The sequence below is a fragment of the Vicia villosa genome, unplaced genomic scaffold (genome assembly GCF_029867415.1).
Source record: "Vicia villosa cultivar HV-30 ecotype Madison, WI unplaced genomic scaffold, Vvil1.0 ctg.000041F_1_1_1, whole genome shotgun sequence".
NCBI classification, from domain to species: domain Eukaryota; kingdom Viridiplantae; phylum Streptophyta; class Magnoliopsida; order Fabales; family Fabaceae; genus Vicia; species Vicia villosa.
The window spans coordinates 688,986-713,043 of NW_026704972.1; the positions used below are offsets into that span (position 1 = coordinate 688,986).

General features: G+C 37.7%; 1 protein-coding gene across 2 annotated transcripts; it reads left to right on the forward strand.

The window, feature by feature from the left end:
* The first annotated feature begins 615 nt into the window (after positions 1 to 615).
* On the forward strand, positions 616 to 12,333 carry LOC131622727 (aminodeoxychorismate synthase, chloroplastic-like). 2 transcript variants are annotated; one of them, XM_058893765.1, is made up of 14 exons: positions 616 to 950; positions 1,216 to 1,563; positions 1,639 to 1,770; positions 2,748 to 2,815; positions 6,112 to 6,176; positions 6,317 to 6,383; positions 7,594 to 7,872; positions 7,972 to 8,098; positions 8,475 to 8,752; positions 8,989 to 9,068; positions 9,266 to 9,368; positions 10,150 to 10,232; positions 10,655 to 11,272; positions 11,530 to 12,333. In XM_058893765.1, exons 2-14 carry the CDS (start codon positions 1,242 to 1,244, stop codon positions 12,008 to 12,010), a joined length of 2,703 nt encoding a protein of 900 aa, XP_058749748.1. In that variant the 5' UTR covers positions 616 to 950; positions 1,216 to 1,241; the 3' UTR covers positions 12,011 to 12,333. The 2 variants fall into 2 exon arrangements, with proteins under 2 accessions (XP_058749748.1, XP_058749749.1); XM_058893766.1 differs by lacking the exon at positions 616 to 950 and having other exon boundaries at positions 1,423 to 1,563; positions 2,779 to 2,815.
* Positions 12,334 to 24,058: the final 11,725 nt, after the last annotated feature.

A 24,058-nucleotide genomic window follows, 5' to 3' on the forward strand; every position in this document is an offset into this window, starting at 1 on the left:
GTGGGTTGAATTGAGTTGGGTAATGGATTATCCGGTTTCTTTTTCCTTTTTTCTTCCTTATATATTTATAAATGATGTGTCATATTTTTCCTAATAAATAATTTAACCTATTAAAAATATTTTTTTAAACATCTAATGTCTAAATGCATTATAAAATTCATCATAAACATATTTGTAAAAATTAAAGTTACTTTATAGTAATATCTAGAATCGCATAAAATACTTGCAACTTACATCAATTAACATCAAAAGAATCAAAGTATGACATCATAAATAACTTAAAATCATTACTTTCAAAATAAACGATGTTCAAAAGATTGTAATTTAGGCAACCAAAATTAAAGAATCAAAATCATCACTCATCAAATTAGAAAAAAAATTAAAAATAATCACTAAATAACCCATAATTTTTGTGGATTGGATACAAGTTTACCCATAACCCAATCATTTTTGAAAAATCTTTTTTACCCAATAGCCAAATCCAACTCATTTTTTTTGGGTCGGTTTAAGTGAGCTTTACAAATTTATTGGGTTTAAGCATAATAAAAACCATTTAAAAAAATACAAATAACAAAATTTTACTGGTGTAGTGGTGTGTTGTGCATGTATTGATCTATACAGTAAAAGCATATTTTATTACTACTACTTTGCCAATTTCTTATCCCGGCGATCCAATTTCCTAGATAGCCGCCACTTCCCCACCACATGCTTCAAAGCTACACCGCCTGACCACAACGCAACCAACTCCACCAATCACCATCCTCCCCTTTCCCTTTCCGCCCATTCCTTCCATTCCTTCGTCTCCACACGTTTCTTTGATCTACATCACCTTCGCGAGTTTTCTTTTTCAAATCTCTTCTTCTACGTGATTTCCCCATGGATCTTTCTTCCCATCTCACCATGAACTCTTGAATCTGTAATTCTTCTCTCACACACAAAAAATATAGCATGTAAGTTTTTTGAATCCACGTCTCTGTTTTTTTTTTATATCGTAAATCGGTATTTCATCGTTTGAATTTTGTTCGCTCTGTATTCATGATAACGTAATCCAGTGGCTTGATCTATTTTATGTAATTTAGCTTATTTTGATAAGTTCTTATCGAAACAACTTATAGTATAGGAGAACACTTCATGATATAAGCTTTACAATCAATTTTCAAATAGCAGTGATAGTATAGAGTTTATGCTAATAAATGTGTGTTTATTTATCTGCAGCTTTTAGATATTTTTCCAGCAGCAAAATGAACATGTCAATGCGATTGTTGTCTTCTGAGTTCACATGTCCTACAAGTGAAACCAAGCAGTATAAAAATGTGAATTTTCTTTTGTCCAAATCTTCGGTAAGAGTTTCTTCTTTCGTTAATAAAGATGTATGTAATCGCGATGGAGGAAACGCGAGGGTGTGTTGTCAATTGATGCATGGCCATTTAGAGGAGTCATATAGAGGAAAGAAAAAGTTACAAGTGTCTCTACCGCAGCCGGATTTTGTGAGGACTTTGTTGATTGATAACTATGATAGTTACACTTACAATATATACCAGGAACTATCTATTATTAATGGTGGTAAGTTCAGCTTACTAAGTTTTTTTTCTCTCTCATGAAAGTGGATGTTGATGGTTTTGGTTTTCATTTTGCCAGTCCCTCCTGTGGTGATTCAAAATGATGATTGGACGTGGGAAGAACTTTGCCATTACCTGTACGAAGAAAATGCATTTGATAACATTGTAATATCACCTGGACCTGGTTCTCCAGCATGCCCAGAAGATATAGGTGAGAATCATGAAATGCCCTTGTTTTCAGATAGTTTCATTACATTTATATGCTGCTCCTGAAGAAGCAATAGAAAAATTAATTGATTCAATCGTCTGTAAATGTTTGTTTGAGTGGATATTGTGTTCGTGTTTTATCACATTCATTGTTAATCTATGCTTGCGGAAATTATGAATTATGATGTTTCAATTACAACTATGAAATGCTTGCTTTGGTTCCCTGATATACGTGGTGTTAGTGCGTGTGACTCAAGAAATAAGTTAAAGGGTAACCTTGCCATTAAAAAACTATCCTTAGAGTCTACTGGCCACCTCTGTTACCTCTTATGATCAGATTTGATTTTCAACACCATATTGAGTTATCCAGATATATGAAATTTTAGGGGAGTGTATTTAGATTTTAAGAGCTTAAGCTATTGAAATATTCAATCTTAAAACAACAACCAAGGTTTTGTACTAGATAGGACTAGTTTTACAAATTAATCAACACTTCAGGCCCTCCAAAACATTTTTTTTTCAACAGATTCATTTAGTGTCAGATTGTTTTTAACGGTTTCTCATAAAATATATTTAATCTATTCCATTTTTATTTGATTATCTATATCCTGATTCACTTTTTTCACTAGAGCCTTGACTAGTTTTTTTTTCTAGCATGAACAAAACATCTTAGACTAGTTTTTGTCATTTTCTTATCTCAAGGTGCTACTCCACCTTTCCCCTAAATGCAGTTGTTCCTAATTTATATTTTCTTAAAGTCAAGTGTCAACTCACATTCCTCAATATTCTCATCTCTATCCACATGAATTGCAATGCAAGTATAATTATCTCTAGGTGTGTTTTGAAAGGGCACCTGATATTTATTTCAAAGAATTTCATATCTATGATTTATTTTAATGTTATCTTGATTGTTGTTTAATGAAATGCGGAAGATTCTTTATTTTGACCTCTTTTTTCTTTAAATGATTTTATATGCTTCAGGCATTTGTCTTCAAATATTGCTTGAATGCAGGGATATTCCTGTTCTTGGTGTTTGCCTAGGACACCAGGTATTTCCCTCTTCTTTATTCAAATTTGTACTCTTTTTTCCTAATCTAATTTAACCACTCTCCGGCTGAGTAAACCCTCTAGGTATCACACTTCTTACTTTTCTAGAAGATTAAATAAACCTTTAAATTTTGCAACTTGTATAGCATGAACAAGTTTCAATAGAGTGCACTATATTTCTTGAATTTAGGTTATGTTAAATTAACAGGAACTTTATATGTCTAGTTTTTGTTTTACCTTCTATATTAGGGTTCTTTGGTAGAGCTTATTTGGGCTAATCTCTTGACATAAACTCTTATGTTAGTTTTTCGATGTAGTTATAAGAATACGTTGTGTGACATATTCATACGTTATTTTCACTTTTGGGCATAATCTCTCAAGAATAGCTTATGGAATAAACGTTTGGTTAAACTATTTACTTGAAGCGCCCTAGACCAATATGTACTCATATTATGATAGGTTCTAATTAGGGTTTGTCACAATATGTTCATCCTCTATCATGTTTCTTCCGGGGAAGAAAAGTTGTTTATCTTTTAGCTACATCAGCTCAATTTTTTTTACGGGAACAACAATTCATCGGAATTAAATAATTAATCACTTGTAGGAAGTCAAAATAATGGGGCGTTGTATAGTCACAATATAGTATCAATAGAAATATTTGGTCTACACTCACTCACTCATGCACATACACGTGCATGCGCACGCACATGCGCGCACACACACATGCACACATACGCTCGCGCGCACGTTATAGTTCATTTTTCTTTGGCTAGCAAATACTTTTGGTTGCCTTTTAATTACTGACATAATACTTTTGTTTTCGCGGGGAAAAAAGCTATATATCAAAATTTAGTGAACAATTTTGAACTCAAATTGTTTAAATTCCTATTTTCAAGACCCAGTGCATTTAATTCTTCATTATCGAGAGCTCTCCCATTTTTGTGAACAATGTTTACTCTGATTGAAGCCCAATAAAAACATATTTGGAATGTTAAATCATAAAGCTCATTTATGTAAAAACATATTTGGAGTTTCCATAATATTTGCTTGAAGTTATTTCTAAAGAGCAGTATGGAATTGTTGTAAAATTTCCAAGAAAATACCATTTGAAAAGCTACAGAGGCGCCACCGAAGTTTTTATTTTAAAGTGAAACGTTGATAAAACATTTTTAAGAAAGAAATGGTCATTGCAACCAAATCGGGTCTAGGAGTCGATGAACTTCTTGCTTAGGTAGTGGATGGCGCGCTCTTTTCTACCTGTTTAGTCAAGTTGACCCAATACACAACTCATAGAGTCATCAAGCACTGTTAAGTACATAATGAGTGATCTTTCTAAAACAGGTGGCATCAAGATTGGTGGCTCCTGTAAGTACTGTTTTATCTTTTCAAAGACTGCTTGGCAGTCTTCGTTCCACTTGATCGCTTGATCCTTTCTGAGCAGTTCAAATATAGGTTCACAAGTGGCCGTGTTGTCTAACAATACATTTGGACATCCCTGAGATTCTCGGTATTTTCCTTTATGGATAGTTTCTCCGGATATAACCAGATCAAGATGGCTCCCGAAGACATAGAAAAAACCACATTAATAACCTCTTGGGGGCACTTTATGTTACAAAGTGATGTCTTTCGGTCTAAAGAATGCAGGGAAAACATATCAACAAGCAATGGTTACTCTCTTTCATGACATGATTTATAAAGATATCGAAGTATACGCCGCCGATATGATTGCCAAGTCCGGAAACGAAGAGGGCCGCATTACTCATTTGCAAAAGCTGTTTGCACGATTGAGGAAGTTCAAACTAAGTTTGAATCCTAACAAGTGCACGTTCGACGTAAGGCCAGGCAAGTTATTGGGTTTCATTGTAAGTCAACGTGAAATGGAAGTTGACCTTGAAAAGGTTAAAGCTATACAAGAGATGCCATTCCCGAGAACATAAAAAGAGGTTTGTGGTTTCCTAGGATGATTGAACTACATTACTAGGTCATATCGCACTTCACAACCCCATGTGAACCTATATTCAAATTGCTCAGAACGAAGACTGCCAAACAACCTTTGAAAAGATAAAACAATACTTACAAGAGCCACCGATCTTGATGCCACATATTCCAGAAAGACCACTCATTATGTACTTAATAGTGTTTGATGACTCTATGGGCTGTGTATTGTGGCAATAAGACGAAATAGGTAGAAAAGAGCACGCCATCTACTACCTATTCAAGAAGTTCACCGATTGTGAGACCCATTACTCACTGCTCGAGAAAACCTGTTGTGCGCTTGCATGGGCCGCTAAATGTTTAAGACAATACATGTTAAATCACATCACGTGGTTAATATAAAAACCATGAAGTACATTTTTGAGAAATCGGTTCTCACAGGAAGGATCGCCCGATGGCAGATGTTGTTATCCGAATATGACATACAATACGTTACACAAAAAGCCATCAAGGATAGTGTGCTGGCAGATCACCTTGCCCACCAACCGATGGAAGAATATCAACCGATGAAGTTTGACTTCCCAGACGAAGACGTCACGGTCATAAAGGATTATGAGATCCTATGTCCCGATGAAGGACCCGAACCAAGGGTGCAATAGACGCTTATGTTCGATGGTGCTTCAAATGCTCTAGGACATGGAATTGGGGCAGTTCTGACATCTCCAAAGAATTTTCATCTACCCTTCACCGCAAGGTTGTGTTTTGACTGTACGAACAATATCGCCGAATATGAAGCTTGCAACCTGGAGTTAGAAGCAACTATTGACTTAAGGATTAAGATCCTTGAAGTATACGGAGATCCATCTCTTGTTATACACCAAGTCAACGTTGATTGGGATAGTCGTCATCCTAAACTGGTTCCATATCGGGATCATGTATTGGATTTGGCATCTCAGTTTAAAGAGATCACCTTTACTCACATCCCCTGAGATGACAATCAAATGACACACGCATTGGCAACTATGTCATCTATGTTCAAAGTAATTTGGCCTAACCATGAGCCGATCGTAAGAATCAGACACTTTGTGAAACCTACACATTGTCTCGTAGCCGAAGGAGGGTCTGATAACAAGAAGAGGAAGAAAATCTTGTTGCAAATACCTCATAGTGATCATGAACTTATTCACAACCCCCTTTTAACAACACGGTTCTTCTGTCAATCATTATATTAAACTAAATCCTGTTGTGATTCATTTTTATAATTCATAATCTCATATGTCATACTTTTGTCTTTCGTAACTATTGCTTGCATCCTGTACGTTTTATTTTTTCCTTAGCTTAACCTCTTTCTGTGATTTGATAGGCATTGGGTTATGTGCACGGAGCTCAAGTTGTCCATGCATCTGAACCAGTTCATGGGCGTCTGAGGTATGCTTGAACATTTCAAAAAACATTATGTAATTGCCACATTCAGGAAAATGAATATACCTAAAACATGTCATTTAAAAGTTCTCATATCTGCTTATCCCCTCTATTTTTTTATTTGAACTATTCTTTGTTCTGTGCAGTGAAGTTGAGCATAATGGATGCCAGCTTTTTCATGGCATACCTTCTGGTAGAAATTCTGGTTTCAAGGTGAACTGCCAATATATATTTGAAAGAATGTGAATTTTATTCAGTCAAACATTTTTAGAGAGTTTGAGTTTGAATCTTAATATGGAATTCAATTTTTAGCTTACCATATTCATGTTTGAGACATATAAGGCAATCAGATGCTAGGAAACTCTAAATTTTGATCTTAATTTTTCTGAAGTATTGATGTTGCTCAGAAATTATGGACTAAGTTGTTTGGGACTTGGTTAATTCTGTTTTTTCTTTGACTTGGAAATTTTTTTTGTTTTCTTATTGGTTTAGGAGAGGAAAAGATATGATGACATGTTTAAAAAAAAAAACCGATTTTCCCAGATTCTTCCCCCAACTAATGAAGAGATCTTGTCCTAATCGCCACATTAGACATTGAGCACAATTAAGTGCTTTGTGGTGTTGCATTTTGTAACAAGGGGCACATTTGGTTAAAGCGAAGCATCTTTTGCTTTTATTCTTCTTGATTCTTTAAGGGGGGTTTCTTTACCAAATATGCAGAAGGATCACAGTGATCTTTCAGCTGATGTTTTCATCTTCATGTTTTTTTTTTCCTTTTGTCCTTTGTTTTAGGAGAATCCCTCGTCTTCTTGGCCTGCATTATTCTTCTCTCCTAATACATTATTTTTGTTTCCTTATTCAACTACTAATGATGATAGAAGATAAGGAAGGCATCTTTCTTCTAGTTGGTAGGGTTCTTCTACTCGTGTTTCTTATTTTTTTTCCAGGGGAAAGGGAGATGTTGTGTGGCTGAGTGAGTGAGGAAGGGATGCAATGCATGGTGTTGAATTCATGAAGTTCCAGTGAAATTATTTTGATTTTCTTGGTATACTCTCAAGTTGTTTGTTGAAATTCTGACGGAAGTTTGATTCAATTGTTTGGTCAAATTCAATTTAATCAGAAGAGAGTGCCATTTCTAGGAACTCTAAAACTTATCCTAACAAACTCTTCTGTATCCCTTTACTGTAGTATGCATTTTAAGTTCTCAACAAAAATGACTAGTTGACAAAATCCAAAAAAATAAGTATGATGCCAGATTCAGCCACGCCATCATTCATTGAAAACATGTACTATGCACAGATGGAAACTACTTTGATATTTGTTTATATTTTTTCAGCTAAGTTTATTCTTCTTCTGTCAAATGTTAATCATAATTTATCTTCTACCACCACCAATCATAATTACTGTTCATCACACATTTCAGGTGGTTCGATATCATTCACTGGTGATAGATTCTGAATCACTTCCTGAAGTGCTCATTCCAATAGCATGGACTTCCACTAGCACACTTCCGTCTATTGGATCCAAGGTTTCTGACAAGTACAATGGTCATGAAGTTCAGACTGATCAAAGCATTTTCTTTGATTCATTTTTACCTGAAGCAGGAAACGGTAGTTCAAACCTTATTGATTATGGACAAACTAGAAATGCAAGGGTTCTTATGGGTGTCAAGCATTCTACAAGGCCACATTATGGTGTACAGGTGTGAAGTACCGAAATGATGTGTCTATAGTTTTAGCCGTGTTTCTATTTATTTATCCATTTATTAACCTTCCTCAACTCAACAAATTTGACCTTCCAGTTTCATCCCGAGAGTGTTGCAACCTGCCATGGAAGTCAAATATTCAAGAATTTTAGAGAGATTACAGAGGATTATTGGCTGAGATTTAGGTCATCACACAACAAGGAAAAGCGTGCTAATTCTAATGGTAAACTGAATAACTGTGCCCCCACCCCATCCCACACACTCATACAGAAAAAACTGAAAAATCTTTATTACAATTCACTCTATCTTTCCTATGTGCTTATCAAATTATTTACACCGCAATAATTTGTAGGTTAGTTTTACTTGATTGCTATTTTTAGACTTCTGTTAAATGAGAACATGGGCTAATACAATTATTACATTGTATCTTGTCCAGTCTTATTTTGTATATATTCTAGAAAATATCCAGACCTTCTAAACTATAATGAGATCTTTTTATTATTGTGTTCGTGCTGCTTAATTTTATTATTAATTTCAATTGGCCTTCAGCTTAATATAGTAGTTCCGCATGATTTACCTGAGCAGTAAACTTTCTTTAGCATACACGCAGGTTTCAAGTGCTAGTAGACTCTACAGAGACTTTTACAGAAGTAATAATGCAGAAATTAATACTGTGGATCAGCCGAGAAAAGTAAATCATGGAGACAAACATTTAGTACATAATAATACTGATATGAACTATAAATGTTTGAAGTTGAAATGGAGGAAATTTGATCACTTGGCTGGCCAAGTTGGGGGAGCAAAAAGCATATTCTGTCAGTTGTTTGGACAGGAAGCTGAAAACACCTTTTGGTTAGATAGCTCCTCCACAGATATGGTATTTATATGAACTTATGTTAGTTTATCTTTGATTCTATAGATATGATTTCGAAAATACCGTAGTCATCACCAACCCGTTCCTCGATTCTGTCTTTAATACACAGAATACATTTTTACATTTGGATCTTTAAACTAGAATCATTTGATCAACATAGAATCTCTCCATATTTTGGGTAATATACTTCATTATATAGTATATTTTTCCTCATCTCAATATTCATCTCATCCCAATAGGGAAGAGCGCGCTTTTCATTCATGGGAGGAAAAGGTGGATCACTTTGGAAGCAGTTAACGTTCAGATTGTCTGATCACAGGTTTGAAGTGAATTCTCTTGACTGTTAATTTTTAAATATTTCTGATATCTCTTCAATATTCTTTCATATTTTAGATTCTCTTTTCACAAAGCATTGACCTGGAAAAAAATATTTTAGTCGCACTTGTCTAGCCTTCTTTTCCTTTGGCATTGATAATAGTATATAATGTCATAAAATATAATCATTTTTTTCTTCAGTGATGGGTGTTCAAAAGGTGGTGGCTTTTTGTCCCTGGAAGATTCTGAAGGTTCTGCCAAAACAATATTCTTGGAAGGAGGTTTTCTTGATTTTTTGAACAAGGTATATACTGAAATTACGTATCACATTTAATGCTTTATTCTTGCGTATCACATTTCTCATCTAAGACATGCCATATCGTTAGAGATATGACATGATATTAGACTCTGTCAGGTTTTTGGTTCTTGTTACATTGAGTTACATTACATAAAAAAGAGCCCGTGCTTGTATATGATTCGAGTCTATAACGCTCTTCCACAAAGGGGTGTTCTAGAGATATAAATATAATCATATAAATCATTATTGAACTTCTACCTAACATATCAAGCATTTGATAGCTTTGGTATTTACACTATTTCTGCGAAATGCTCTTTTCTAGGCTGAAAAAAGTGGATTTTTCATTTACATGGCTATACCACCTTTTTTTTTCTCCAACAAAATTTCTTTTTGTACCCTAAACAAGAAATATGCTAGCTGAACAAATATTCTGAAAGATTAAAAAAAGAGATGCCCAGTCGCCCGTGATTTAGACCAATAAAATGCTATGTACTGCTTTGGATGTTTTTTTTCTTACCATATAAGAAATGAAGAAAGAGGTGGGGTTGGGTAAAGGATTGGTAAGCAGGACAAAGAAATAAATAAGGGAAGTCAAAATTTATGAGTATTGACTATTGAATCATCAGCATGTATGTATTTTCTTGGTGCATATTTAGATTACGTTGTGACGAACTTGGATATACCCAATTACAATATAGATATTCTTGCATAAGCATAATGAAACATTAATTATTTTTCATTTTATTACTGTCTCTCTCTTAAAGTTTTTGCCTTACTAATGTCACAGGAGCTTCAATCATATCATTATGATAAGAATGAGTACCAAGGTCTACCATTTGATTTTCACGGCGGATATGTTGGTTACGTCGGGTAGGTATTTTTTTTATCAACAAGAAAACAACAAAGGGAACTAAACTCTAAATTTTACATTGCCTAAATCATCAGCCAGAAAGTTTTGCGTAGGCTGACAAGGACATTTCTGCCATATCTTCAAAGGTTGATAAATAACTTTACCGAACTGTGCTAGCCAATCGGCAAATTCATTGCCCTCCCTCAAAGTATCTTGGAATGTAAGAACCAGACCATGGAAGAAAACTTGTGAATGTGATTGATTAAAAGAGTATATGGATGGATATCATGGAGTGTCATCTGAAATGAAATCAAGAGCATATTTTGTGGAAGCTAATAAAATACCAAAAAAAAAGCCCCGTTGCAGTGCACGGGTTTCATACTTGTTATCTATAATACCTATTTAGTGAAATAATAAATAATTGATTTTTTTTATGTTACAGGTATGATCTCAAAGTTGAATGTGGTGCCACATCTAACCGCCACAAATCTAAAACTCCAGATGCATGTTTTTTCTTTGCTGATAATCTTGTAGCCATTGATCACAAAAATGATGATGTTTATTTATTGGCTATATATGAAGAAAGTTCAAGTACGACAGAATGGTTGGATGATACTGAGGAGAAGCTTCTGAGATTAACCGGCTCTACGAGCATGGATTTAGAAAGGCAGTATTCTCATCCTTCAACTTTTTCCTCACATAAGGCTGGTTTTGCAGCTGAACAATCTAAAGAGCAGTATATTAGAGATGTTAAGAAGTGTCTAAACTACATTAAAGACGGAGAGAGCTATGAGTTGTGCCTCACAACCCAGATAAGGAAGCCAATTGAGGTATCAAATTCTCTTGGACTTTACCTAAATTTGAGAGAAAGGAATCCAGCACCTTATGCTGCATGGCTTAACTTTCCAAAGGAAGATCTGTGTATTTGCTGTTCTTCTCCTGAGAGGTTCTTGCAGTTGGATAGGAATGACATACTAGAAGCTAAGCCCATTAAGGGTACTGCAGCTCGTGGTGCTACTGAAGAGGAAGACAAGCAACTCAAATTGAAATTACAGCTAAGGTAACATTTATTTCTAGAAGATTTTAAGTCTACCTATCACCATTTTAATAAGTGTTTCTATGACTTCACTTTGCATAATGGAATTGCTTATTTTATTACACTTCTTTGTCATGACATCAAATTTCCAAGAAGTATATTTGGTAATTCAGTAATTTAGTTAGAATCAAGACTCGTTGGAATCCTGTTTGAATGCAAAGCAATTGAATGAGATTCGGTTTGGTGAATCTGTTATGAACTGACTCGTATTTCTATTTCAGTGAAAAGGATCAGGCTGAAAACCTGATGATTGTTGACCTTCTAAGAAATGACCTTGGTCGTGTATGTGATCCTGGATCTGTTCACGTGCCGCATCTCATGGATGTACAATCATATGCAACTGTTCACACAATGGTGAGTACAATTCGTGGGAAAAAGCGGTCAGATGTAAGTGCAGTAGACTGTGTCAAAGCTGCATTTCCTGGTGGTTCGATGACAGGTGCACCAAAGTTGAGATCAATGGAACTTCTCGACTCCCTTGAAAGTTGTTCTCGAGGCATCTACTCGGGCTGTATTGGATTTTTCTCTTATAATCAGACATTCGATCTAAATATTGTCATAAGAACAATTGTTATACATGAGGGTGAAGCTTCGATAGGAGCTGGAGGGGCAATTATTGCTCTGTCAAACCCAGAAGAAGAATATGAAGAGATGATCTTGAAAACAAAAGCACCAGCAAGCACTGTGTTAGATTATGAATAGATTACAATAAATCAAACAATTAATTTTTTCCCTTTTGGCCAATGGTCGTTCAACAATGATTTGGTCTTTTGGCCTACTAATCATTTTATACTTTCACATATAGAATTACAATGGGTCCTCTCCTTCCTGGATCCATTTCGACAGAAGCTTCATAATGCAGTTGCCCTTTACAGAAGAATATTAGGCTGAAGCAAGGATCAATTGTTTTGGGGTTAGGTTTCCTTTTCTAACAGGAAGATTTGTTTTACTTTTATAGTGTGTGCTTACAGGCTTGATTTGATATGTAATATATGATATATTTATGCATATACTTTTGGCTGTAATTTTGGCCTGCTGAGTTTTGTTTCTGGTTTTTCTATACTGTAATTTCGGCTTGCTGAGTTTTGTTTCTGGTTTTTCTATACTGTAATTTCGGCTTGCTGAGTTTTGTTTCTGGTTTTTCTATACTGTAATTTTGGCTTGCTGAGTTTTGTTTCTGGTTTTTCTATACTGTAATTTGTGTTGAATGAATTCTCAACAATTTTATTGTAATTTTGTATTCATTATTTTCATTGTGAAATTGGTGAACATTTGTTCATTGACACTCTTAGTTCTTACCACATGGTTTCTGTTACGTGTTGCTGCCTTATTTATTTTTGTTTACAGTTGTGTTGGAGATGAAATATCATAACAAAATCTTATCATAACAAGATCAGCCGTGTTTGCTAGTTTTGCTTATCTTTCTTTTCAAAATTATCTAGAGAGGAGGCTTTTGCCCAGTAATGGCTTATGTTTATCTAATGTGGAGCCTATTTTAAGAGAATCTATTGCATGACTGCATTATTAGTATTTACACAATATTGGAAACGTCCCCAATATAAATTTCGTCATTATTTTAACTATAAGTGCTTGAAGGATGACTGATATCATTATTTACTTTTAATCCTATTTTGGATGAAAAGACTTAAATATCACAATAAAGATCACTAATCGGGGCAGTGGGTCAACTTGCCTAAAGTATCAAGGGTTTGTCTGAAGTATCGTGAGCCTGCCAAAGCATCAAAGGCTTGCTCAAAGTATCAAGGGATCGCCAGAAATATCTTGAACACGTCCTGAACACGTCCAAGAGTATTAAGACCTCGCCCAAGACTATCAAAAACCCGTCTCGGGTTGATAATTCCAAGCGTCATAATGGAGTCGGATAAATCCATTTTATGGATCATTTTGGTTTTTATTGTTGGAAACTAATGCAAGAGGAATATTCGAAAAAGAGATTAGGCAACCAACAAACGCTAGCCAGACACAGACAAATGTCACACATACGTAAAAATTTGGGCAAGCTCTCCAAAGAAGGATTGCCTGTTAAGGCGCATCGAACATTCGTTAATAGGTTTTATAAAGCCTTTCACTCTTACACAACTCATTCTTGAGGGGTTGTGTAAGAACTTCACACTTATAAGATGCATGTTTGAGAAATTGTGTACATGTCCATTTTTTTTGATAGGTTTTAGGAAAGTATTTCACCTTTATACGACTCACTTTGAAAGATGTGATATGTCTGGTTTTTTGGATGATGAGAAAACTATTTCTCCCTTACATGACTCATGCGTGATGGGATGGTTACATGTCTGGCTTTTTGGACCGTATTTTGAAATAGTTCGGACTTAACATAGATATGATGGAGCTCACCGCATTTAAGTTATTTATTCAGAAAAAAATGGCTGGGTTGAAACAACTAACGGGACCGACAGATTATAACGATCTAAGTCTAATACCAATCAATATTTAATTAAGATATGATTGAGAAGACATTTATTACTGATGGAGAATATCATGATTCAAAATTTGGGGCAATAAAGCCTTATACTCAATTACCATTAAGAAGTCATACCAATCAGAGAAATCACATTAAATTTTTTATATTGGATTTTTTGTGTAAGGTAGCTTTCACGAGTCTGTCTTAACCTCCATTGCTTGATTTCTTGCCCTTTTTGAATCTAAGGCTTCTAGAGACATCTCGCCTTTGAGAGCTATGTTGTACAGATGACTCCAAACACAAAGAGGAGGGAGGTGAATAGTGGTGTTAAAAAATCATAATATTAACAATTTGTGTTAGTATAGTTAAAACTAAGAGATAAAAGTACCGACAAACATAAAAACAAAAATAAAGGAAATTAAATAACTGAAAATAAAGAGAGAGAAAGTTTAGAGAGATTGCACTAGAATTTATACAGGTTTGACCGATCTCTTGACCTACTCCTTTTAGTGTGGATTAAAATTATATAATGCGCAAGTATATATGGTCTGCAGTAACAAGTGATAAAAATAAGAATATCGTTTCGACATGGAGTGTAATAATTTAGATTGATTGGCAAAATTATCTTTTGTGAATGAACATGAACAAAAATAACAATAATTGATGGTTGTCACAAGTCTAATTTTCAAGTATACAATAGTAGAACTAACTTTAATCTAAATAAGTGAAATCAATAATGGAGAGTATGTTGGGCTATGATCCATTAATATAACTTATTTATTGTGTATATATGATGTGTTATGCCGTGTTAAATGAGGTCAAAATGTGATCTCATGGTGTATTCCTACAACATTAGAAACATATACGAAAAAGCAAGGGGACAAATTTTCGAGCCTTACATTTAACTTTAATGCACGTCCGATTTCTTTCCAAATTTTCTCTATTATTGTAGACTATATGCCTAAAGTAGCTAATACAGTGGGGGAGCCAGGACAAAAAAGTTAAGAGGGTCGATAAAATAGAATAAAAATTTAAAAATTTATTTAAATTATTTTTTATATAAAAGCTTTAAATTATACTCATTCTGGTCCTATTTATAAGAAAAAACTCTCTTTTTAGATACATTCAATGTCCAAATGCATTATTTATTCAATGTATCTAAAAAAGGAATATTTTCTTATAAATGGGACCGGAGGTAGTTATAAAATATAACTTACTCTTGGAGTAAATATATCCCCCTCATATGAGAGAAGGTATATATTTACTCCAAGAGTAAGTTATTATAACTTACTCCAAATCTGGACCATTGATTCTTTTCAATCTAATGGTTAAAAATATTAAGTAATAGTTTTCTCTCTCCACATTTAATTACTTATTATTTTTAACCATTAGATTGAAAAGAATTAATGGTCAAGATGTGGAGTAAGTTATAATAACTTACTCTTGGAGTAAATATAACTTACTCTTATTATTTTTGACATGCATCACATGATATGTGTTAGTTCACTATGCTTTAGTATTGACATTAATTTTAGTAAAATAAATATAGCAGCACTATATTAAATAGGATGTGTAAACTTGCTGAGAAGAATGGGTTGAGCAAGAAGTTCTATTTTATGAATAAACATGTTGAAATGAAATGTTTCATCATCTAGAGCAACATATCATACAAGTTGTCATATACAGAAGTCATTCAACATCGTGGCTGGTTAGGCTGGGCAATTGGATTGGTTTAAGATTTAACAGATGCAAAATATTCTGGGAATATTATGCAGTCCTATGTGGCTCAGATTTTAAAGGTATGGAAAATTCAAGTTAGAATCATGAAGAATATTCACTTTCTAACTATGGAAATAATTTAGGAATATTTGATTAAAGACCTATTTTTTATGCAAGATCTTCTGCTGATTTGTAGCAGCTGATATGCTTTGATTTTGAAGCCCAAATCCAGTTGGGAAAAGGTTATAAATAGAAGCATTGTAACCTAGAAAATATACGGGTCCAAGATGTAGAAATACTAGGGCTTTTTCGTTGTGCCACTCTCTATGAGGGTTGGTTGTTTGGGATCCACTCGACATGTGAGTTGGACTGTTGTTCCTTGAGTTGTAAGGTTTTGTTATCTCTATAAAGTTGTGAAGCATATAGTTGATTATTGTTCATTCTAAAGTTTTAAAGCATAAAATATTTATTTTTCTTGGAGGAATCTTTTAAGCAACTCTAAGTATTGTTCTTAGTCAAGAGTCTTGGCTAGGTATTATGTTGGAAGTGTGTCTTCCTGTTTTATTCTAAGTGTTTAGAAGTATCCCATCACTGACTATGATTGAAAGGGATTTAAGAAGGGCCTCATATCTAGGTGAGTCTTATATAAAATTAACTAGGTAGTGATTAAGTGAGAAGTTAGTAAACCAGAGGTTGTTTACGCGTGAATCAGAGGTTGTTTGCATAGTGCTTTGAATTGATATTATCTTAGTTGATTTTATCCATGGCTTGGTAGCCACCAGAGTAGATGTTGTTGTACATCGAACTGGGTAAACAATTTTGTGTGTTGTTTACTTTTTAGTACTGATGTTAATTGGTTATACCTTGCTTGTGTGATCTATTAAATCAGATGTCCCAACAAGTCATAGGACATCTGGAATCTGACATACCAGAATTTAAATTGGTATCAAAGCAGACATCCTGTTATGTTTTTTAGTGAGATCCCAGGGAATATACTTTCTTGTCATGAGCAAGGAAGGAGGTATCTATTGAAAAGACGCGTGATCTTGGAGAGTTCTTACAACTGTTTGAATGGTCCCTTAAAGTGGAGGATAAACTATTTGTGAAAGAAGGTGTATTGATCCATAAATTTCTGTACGGCTTGCTGCTTGCTGATGTTGGCCCAAGATTTGTTTAACATTATATACTATATGCTAATGGTTGTGTGCATAGTTGTTTTTCTTTTGGTTACTTACAAACCTTGCTTTGTTCTATTATGGCAAAAAAAGGAGTAAGATTGTGTGTGATTTTACACTAACCACTGACTTAAGGGGGGATTTATTTTTTCTCTAGTGTGTTGCTGATGAGCTGCTGTTGTTGAGAGGGAGTTCCTCTACAAGTTAAAGAAGAGGTGGATTGGCATGTGTGTAGAGATGTCAGACACAATGTCTTGATATTATACTGACTGCTACTAGTGGAGAGTTGGTGTTTTGGGTTTGATTTATTTCAAAACTGATGTTGATTTATTGGCACACGGAGTGCGGTGTGCAAAGATTATTGCACCATGTCTGAAGGCCGTTGATGAGCTTTGGTGTGTGTTCCGCTGCATGGTATATGATGTATACCCGGTTGTTCCCTGTCTCTAATGTTGAGACCTTAATGATAAGCGCTTTAAATAGAAAGATGGGAATGACATTTGCGTTTGATCTTCTCAGCAGGAATTTCTAGCAGTCTCATCAACTAGCTTATTAAAGTTGCCAACGATACTTGAAGTTTATCTCGAGTCCACTTATAAAGGCAATTTAGTGTATGGTTGATATATTGTTCAGGAAGTCTGATAGAATCTTAACAGGCCTTGGAACAATGTTATGAGCCATTTATTTTGGACTCTATAAGAGTTTCCCTAATCCTTGACCTAATTAGGAAAGAAACTTCAAGTATTGCTGGTGGTGGTGTAGCTAGGGCTTGGACTATTGTTGAAAACCTTGAAGGTGATCAAGGAATATCTTTTTTTCCTGTGAGCAATAATGGCTTCAGAACCGAGTTCAAATTTGTGTTCCATGAGAAGAGAACTAACGTTCGATCAGATGTTGGGACATCATATGTGGAGATCCCTGTTGCATAAAAAATGCTCTGGGTATTAAAAAAATGTGTAATGGACACATATGTTTAGAACCTACTCCTGATTTAAAAGAGGAGGCATCTGGGCTATATATATATATATATATATATATATATATATATATATATATATATATATATATATATATATATATATATATATATATATATATATATATATATATATATATATATATATATATATATATATATATATATATAAGATTTTATCCAGAAAACATGTCTTAGATGGGTGGGTTGGTTGAATGAAGATCAACCTATTGGTTACTTCCTGGTTCAGTTAACCTCTGATCCAAGTTAGTAAAAGTGCAGTGGCTGAGCTCTAGTTCCAGGAGAGATTGGTATCTTATCCAGATTTCTTGAGTATGAAGTGTCATACCTTAATTTTTGACCCTAAGGTCATACATCATTTGCATCTCGATTATCAATCAAGAGCTCCATCTCAAAGCTTTGTCTTTGGTATTGTGATCATCTCTGAGGGGAACCATCAACCACTTATAGCCTTTTAATTTGTTTTATACTAACCAAAATCCAAAAATATGCATTTTGTTTCCTTTGTTTGCAATTTACACGTAAGAGATCGAGCAAAAATCAAAACAGTGCAAGAAAAATAATTTTTGGAAATTTTGTTGTGGAAATCGATTTCTTGAGACGAAATTTGGAAAAAAGAGGGAAGCATGACATCATTTTGGCACCAATCATATTTCCTTGATTATTCTTTGTCATTTACCAATATTCCACCTCACCACAAAATTAATTTCTCTCATTAACCTCATTTTAACCCCATTTTACAAATTAAACACAAATTAATTATCAAATGAATAATGACCAAATTGCCACCACCTCCACCTCCAATTCTATAAATAGAAGTCTCTACCTCTTCATTTCACAAGCCTAGAGAGCCAAAGAAACTCTTGCATTTTCTCTCCTCATTCCTACCAAATTCACTTAAAGCTCTTTTTTCTTCCATAAAGTTAGTGAGTTACATCTTGAACCTCACTAACTTTGAGCTAAACCATCATCCATATACTATTTTTCTTCAATTGTTGAGAGATCAAGACTTGTGTTTTTGTGTTCTTGAAGTAGATCCAAGTTTGTGCAAGATTTAGTAAATTTCTATATCTTTTTTCCCTTATTCCAAGATGTGATCTATTATTGTTTGTGTGTGATACATCTTTGATGCTATATTGATGGTATTTGGTGAAGAATTGATGGAAAATTCGTGCACATTGATATATGAGATCATAAGGTGTTTGTGTTTTTGCTTAAACAAGGTTTCATGCTTCTATTTGTTGTTTTTTTAAAACTGCACGCAAGAAATCGATTTCCTATAGAGGGAAATCGATTTCCACTCTTTTTTTTGCGCCAGATCTGAAAACTGCACTCAGGAAATCGATTTCCTACAGAGTTAAATCGATTTCCACACTCAGGAAATTGATTTCCTACAGAGGTAAATCAATTTCCTGGCAGCAATTTGCTTTTTTCCTTTTAAAATTGTTTTTGGTTCTGTTCTGGACCGGTCCAATCTAGTCAATTGGGCCATTCCCGCCTTCGGCCCAATACGCGTCAGATCACATATGGCAGTTTCCGCCCGACCAGACCGGGCAAACTTGCCAAGCAATCGACCACGAGGACCCCTCGTGCTCGACAAACAACCAGTCCACGCGTCTCCTAAATATCCTCCCCAGAAGGAGGAGTTTAATCCGCTCAAAAACATCATATAAATAGCCCTCTACATACAGAGGGCAAGGTAATCTTTTCTTACCCCAAAAACCCTCTCACTTTGTTGTACCTTGTGGAATACATACTTACTTTGGCATCGGAGTGCCTTGCAGGTACAACCCCCTTTTTCTCATATTCATCATCCCGAACTTCAAGCCTTCATTGTTGCTGGCCATCTGATATGCTCGGTAAGATCAGTGGCGTCGTCTGTGGGAAATCTAGCTCCCCCGTTCCTTTTTCTTGCACCTTCTAAATCCATTCTTGCCTCTTGCAAGAACCCAAGAACCAAAGCTTTAATCAAATCATTACTCATGGCCAGTAATAACGAAGATCCCTCTTCCTTAGACGCTACAATATTCAAGAAAAATGACATCTCTGTTGTTCCGCCTCCCAGAAACACCGACCGTCGAGACGGTGTTACAGCGTCCCCTTCCCCTAAAGATCTCCAAGATGATCAATCTCATCGTTTCGAAGATACAAGCGGGAAGGACAACCACGAAGAAAGTCTGGGCAACCCCTTCCTCTCCAAAGGACAGACTCCTCAAAATCAGACCATAAACGCTGTTCTAGCTGCTCTTGCCCAGACCAATGCGCTCTTACAACAGCAAAGTGACCGAATCGGGGCCCTCGAGCAGAAGCGCCGCTCAAAAACTCCCCCCGATCACAAAACTCGTTCTCGACGCGATATGTTCAACAAGAAACACCCACATTCCCCCTCCCCCAGGGAGAATGGGGATCCCTCTTCCAAGAAAGGGTCGAGCGACCAACGTCCCCGACACCATTCACAGTCCCCTCGGCCAAGAAGGAAGTCTAGATCACCCCCGGCCAGGCACGATGACAACTGGAGGCGACGCAGGCGTAGTCATAGCCGATCTTTTTCTCCGACCGCCCACGACGACGAAGAGGAGCGCCATGGTCCGCTGTCCCAGGCAATCTTGGAAGCTCCCCTGCCAACCGGTCTCGAAAAACCACCTCTGCTGGGCACATACGATGGGACCACCGATCCGGACGAACACATAGAGAACATCGACGCCCTTCTCGATTACAGAGGAGTGCCCGATGCTATCAAATTTCGTTTGTTCCCTACCACCCTGTGCAAAGGAGCCATGACCTGGTATAAAAGTTTGCCCGACGAGTCCGTCACATCATGGAGGGTGCTCGGAAAACTTTTTTCCAGACATTTCACGGCCTCCCGAAGACACCCCAAGTCAGAAGCCTTCTTGGAAGCCATTATCCAAGGAAAGGACGAGTCTCTACGGGCGTACATAGAAAGATTTAATAAGGAAGCCGTACAAGTATCCACCACTGCCCATATGAAGAAATTCTTGCTCGAGCGCGGCCTCCGACCATGCTCGGACTTCGCTAAAGATGTCGGAATTGAAACACCGGCCACTCTTGACGAGTTCTTCCTCAAAGCCCAAGCCTACATACAGTATGAGGAGAAAGAAGCCGCCCACGCTGTCCGCAATTCCTGGCACGAAGAGAACAGTAAAAAAGCACGCCAAGATGAGTCTCGTCGGGGAACTGATAAAAAGAAGGACGATAAGACTTGGGACCCTAAAGACCACAAAACCCCTGCGGGGAAATTCCGAGAGTACACCCCACTAAACGCTTCAAGGGAGTGCATCTTGAACGAATGCGTAAACGCCGAGTTTCAGACGGGCAAGGTCCGATTCCCGAAGAGCATGCCCGCCCGGCCAAACGTGGATAAATCTAAATTCTGCCGATTCCACAAAGGCCACGGGCACAACACCGAGGACTGCATCCACCTTAAGGATGCCATAGAGATATTTATTAGGGAGGGACATCTGAAGCAATATGCGAAGAAGCAGGAGGCCGCTAGAGAAGCTAAACCAGTCACCGAGGAAAAGCCGGCGGAAGATACGCCCGCCATGCAAGTGGCCATGAGCGTTACCAGGCCGGAAGATTTTTATCTCCCTGACTGGGCCAACGCGGCAACCACCAACTCCTCCTACAGCAAATGGGAGATGTTCCCATTTGCAACGGTTATATCCGGCAGGGGTTTCAGCAAACTGACCGTCGGATCCGTAAAACGCAAATTCAATGAGCTAATCTCGGCCAGCGCGAGCGTAGCCTCGACCTTCGACCACGCCAAAGGCAGTCCTTCCTCAATATCTTTTTAAAAAGAAGAGTTGCCCGGAGGAGCACCTAACGCGACCATCCCACTCCTCATCCGAGCTCGGATGGCTAATTTTGATGTGCGACGCATATTGGTCGACCAGGGAAGTTTAGTGGACATCATGTACTCCCAACTATTCAAAACATTGCAGCTGAACGACAGTCACCTTACCCCATTAGTGGGATCAGATTTACAAGGATTCAATGGCACGGTAACCAAGCCATGGGGGTTCGTGGAACTCATAGTTTCGATCGGATCGGCAGAGGCCACAAGGGCAGTGAAAGTCTAATTTCTGGTCATCAACTGCCCATCAATATACCAGTGCATCCTCGGACGCCCCACTCTGGCCAAACTAATCGCGGTCCCCTCGACCGTGCACCTCAAGCTTAAATATTATACGACCAAAGGACAAATAGCAACACTCAACGACGACATCGAAGCAGCCAGGAGGTGTTTCGAAGCTTCCGCCAAGGGCCTGAGCGCGATAAAGACACCAGCCCAAGAGAAGACAGCGACCAACGCTATCTCAAAAACCAACAAATCTATGCCCCGCATCGACACTGTCGACCTCGATAGTCGTTTTCTGGGAGAACCTGAGCAGGACATCAACTCAGGCGCATCAGAAGGGATCCTCCGACCGATCCCTGACGGAGACTTCGAACTCGTGGCCCTCGGAGAAGATCCGACCAGAGGAGTCAAGATTGGATCAGACCTGCCAGACCTGGCCAAAAGACAACTCAAAGCTTGCCTCAGTGAAAACGCCGACCTATTCGCTTGGAGCGCTGCAGAGATGCCCGGACTCGACCCAAAAGTGGCTTGCCATCACCTGACCATCGACCCTGCCTGCAAGGCCGTTGCTCAGAGGAGAAAAAAACAATCACCAGAAAAAACGGCTGCGGCCGAACTAGCTGTAAAAGACCTCCTAGAGGCCAAGTTTATATCTGAGGCCAAGTACACTACTTGGCTCTCCAATGTTGTACTTGTTAAAAAATAAAATGGAAAATGGCGCATGTGCACTGACTACACCGATCTTAATAGGGCTTGCCCAAAAGATGCTTATCCTCTCCCTAACATAGATTAACTAGTCGATAATTCCGCCGGTTTTAAATTACTTTCATTTATGGACGCGTATTCCGGGTATAATCAAATACCCATGGCTAAAACTGACAAGAAATACACGGCCTTCATGACCGAATCGGGCAATTATTACTACAACGTAATGCCTTTCGGTCTGAAGAACGCTGGTGCGACATACCAGCGCATGATGAACAAAGTATTCCGAGCAGAGATAGGCGATATGCTCGAAGTCTATATGGACGATATGATCGTCAAATCCCAAAGGGAAACCGATCACGCCGCCCACCTTAAAAAGGTTTTCGAGCATGCCCGAAAGTGTAAAGTGAGATTCAATCCGGAAAAATGCACATTCGACGTCCGCGCAGGAAAATTCCTCGGCTTTTACTTAACAGAAAGAGGAATCGAAGCCAACCCGGATAAATGCAGGGCCTTCTCGGACTTGCCCACTTCAAATTCGAAAAAGTCAATCCAAACCTTGAACGACATGCTCACGTCATTATCCAGGTTCGTGGCCAAATCCGCGCAGTATGCCCTGCCACTATTCAAACTCCTGCGCAAAGAGACCACATTCGAGTGGACGGAAGAGTGCGAACGCGCCCTCTCCCACCTCAAGCGGGCACTATCCTGCCCACCAGTTTTATCTAGGTCGGAAGCCGGAGAAATCTTATACCTCTATCTCGCCGTATCCACCGAGGCCGTCAGCGCGGCCTTGATACGAGAAACCCCAGAAGGCCAGAAACCCATTTACTTCACAAGCAAAGCACTCCAGGGCCCTGAGATCATATATCAACAGATCGAAAAGGTCGGACTCGTGTTAATAACCGCAGTCCGAAGACTCAGACACTATTTCCTAGCACATACCGTAGTCGTGCGAACCGAGCAACCCGTAAAACAATTGCTGACACGCCCTGACATGGCCGGGAGAATGCTTCGGTGGTCGTTGGAACTTGCGGAGTTCGACATCAAATACGAAGGAAGAAAAGCCCTTAAAGCACAGGTCTTGGCAGATTTCGTAGCCGAAATGGCCTTCCCCGAAACAACAAATAACAACACCCAAAGATGGACCTTATACGTGGACGGTGCTTCAAGCTCAACTGGCAGCGGAGCTGGGATCATTCTTGAAAATGGAGAAGAAACCCTCATAGAGGTATCCCTTTCATTATCATTCCCAACGTCCAACAACCAAGCAGAATATGAGGCCCTGTTGGCCGGGCTGCGCCTCGCAAACGACTTAGAAGCCGAAGACATTGAGGTGTTCACCGACTCTCAACTGATCACATCCCACATCTCGGGCGAATATCAGGTCAAAAGCGAAACCCTCACCGAATACTTGACCCTCGTAAAAGAAAGACTGGCCCGATTCAGGAGTGCCAAAGTAAAACACATCCCAAGGGAATACAACGCTCGGGCATACGTCCTATCAAAACTGGCGAGCACGAGAAAGAAGGGAGGTAACAAATTCGTAATCCAGGAAATATTGCCAAAACCCAGTACCGAGACCCCATCTTCACTATCACTCGTGAACGCAATTGGG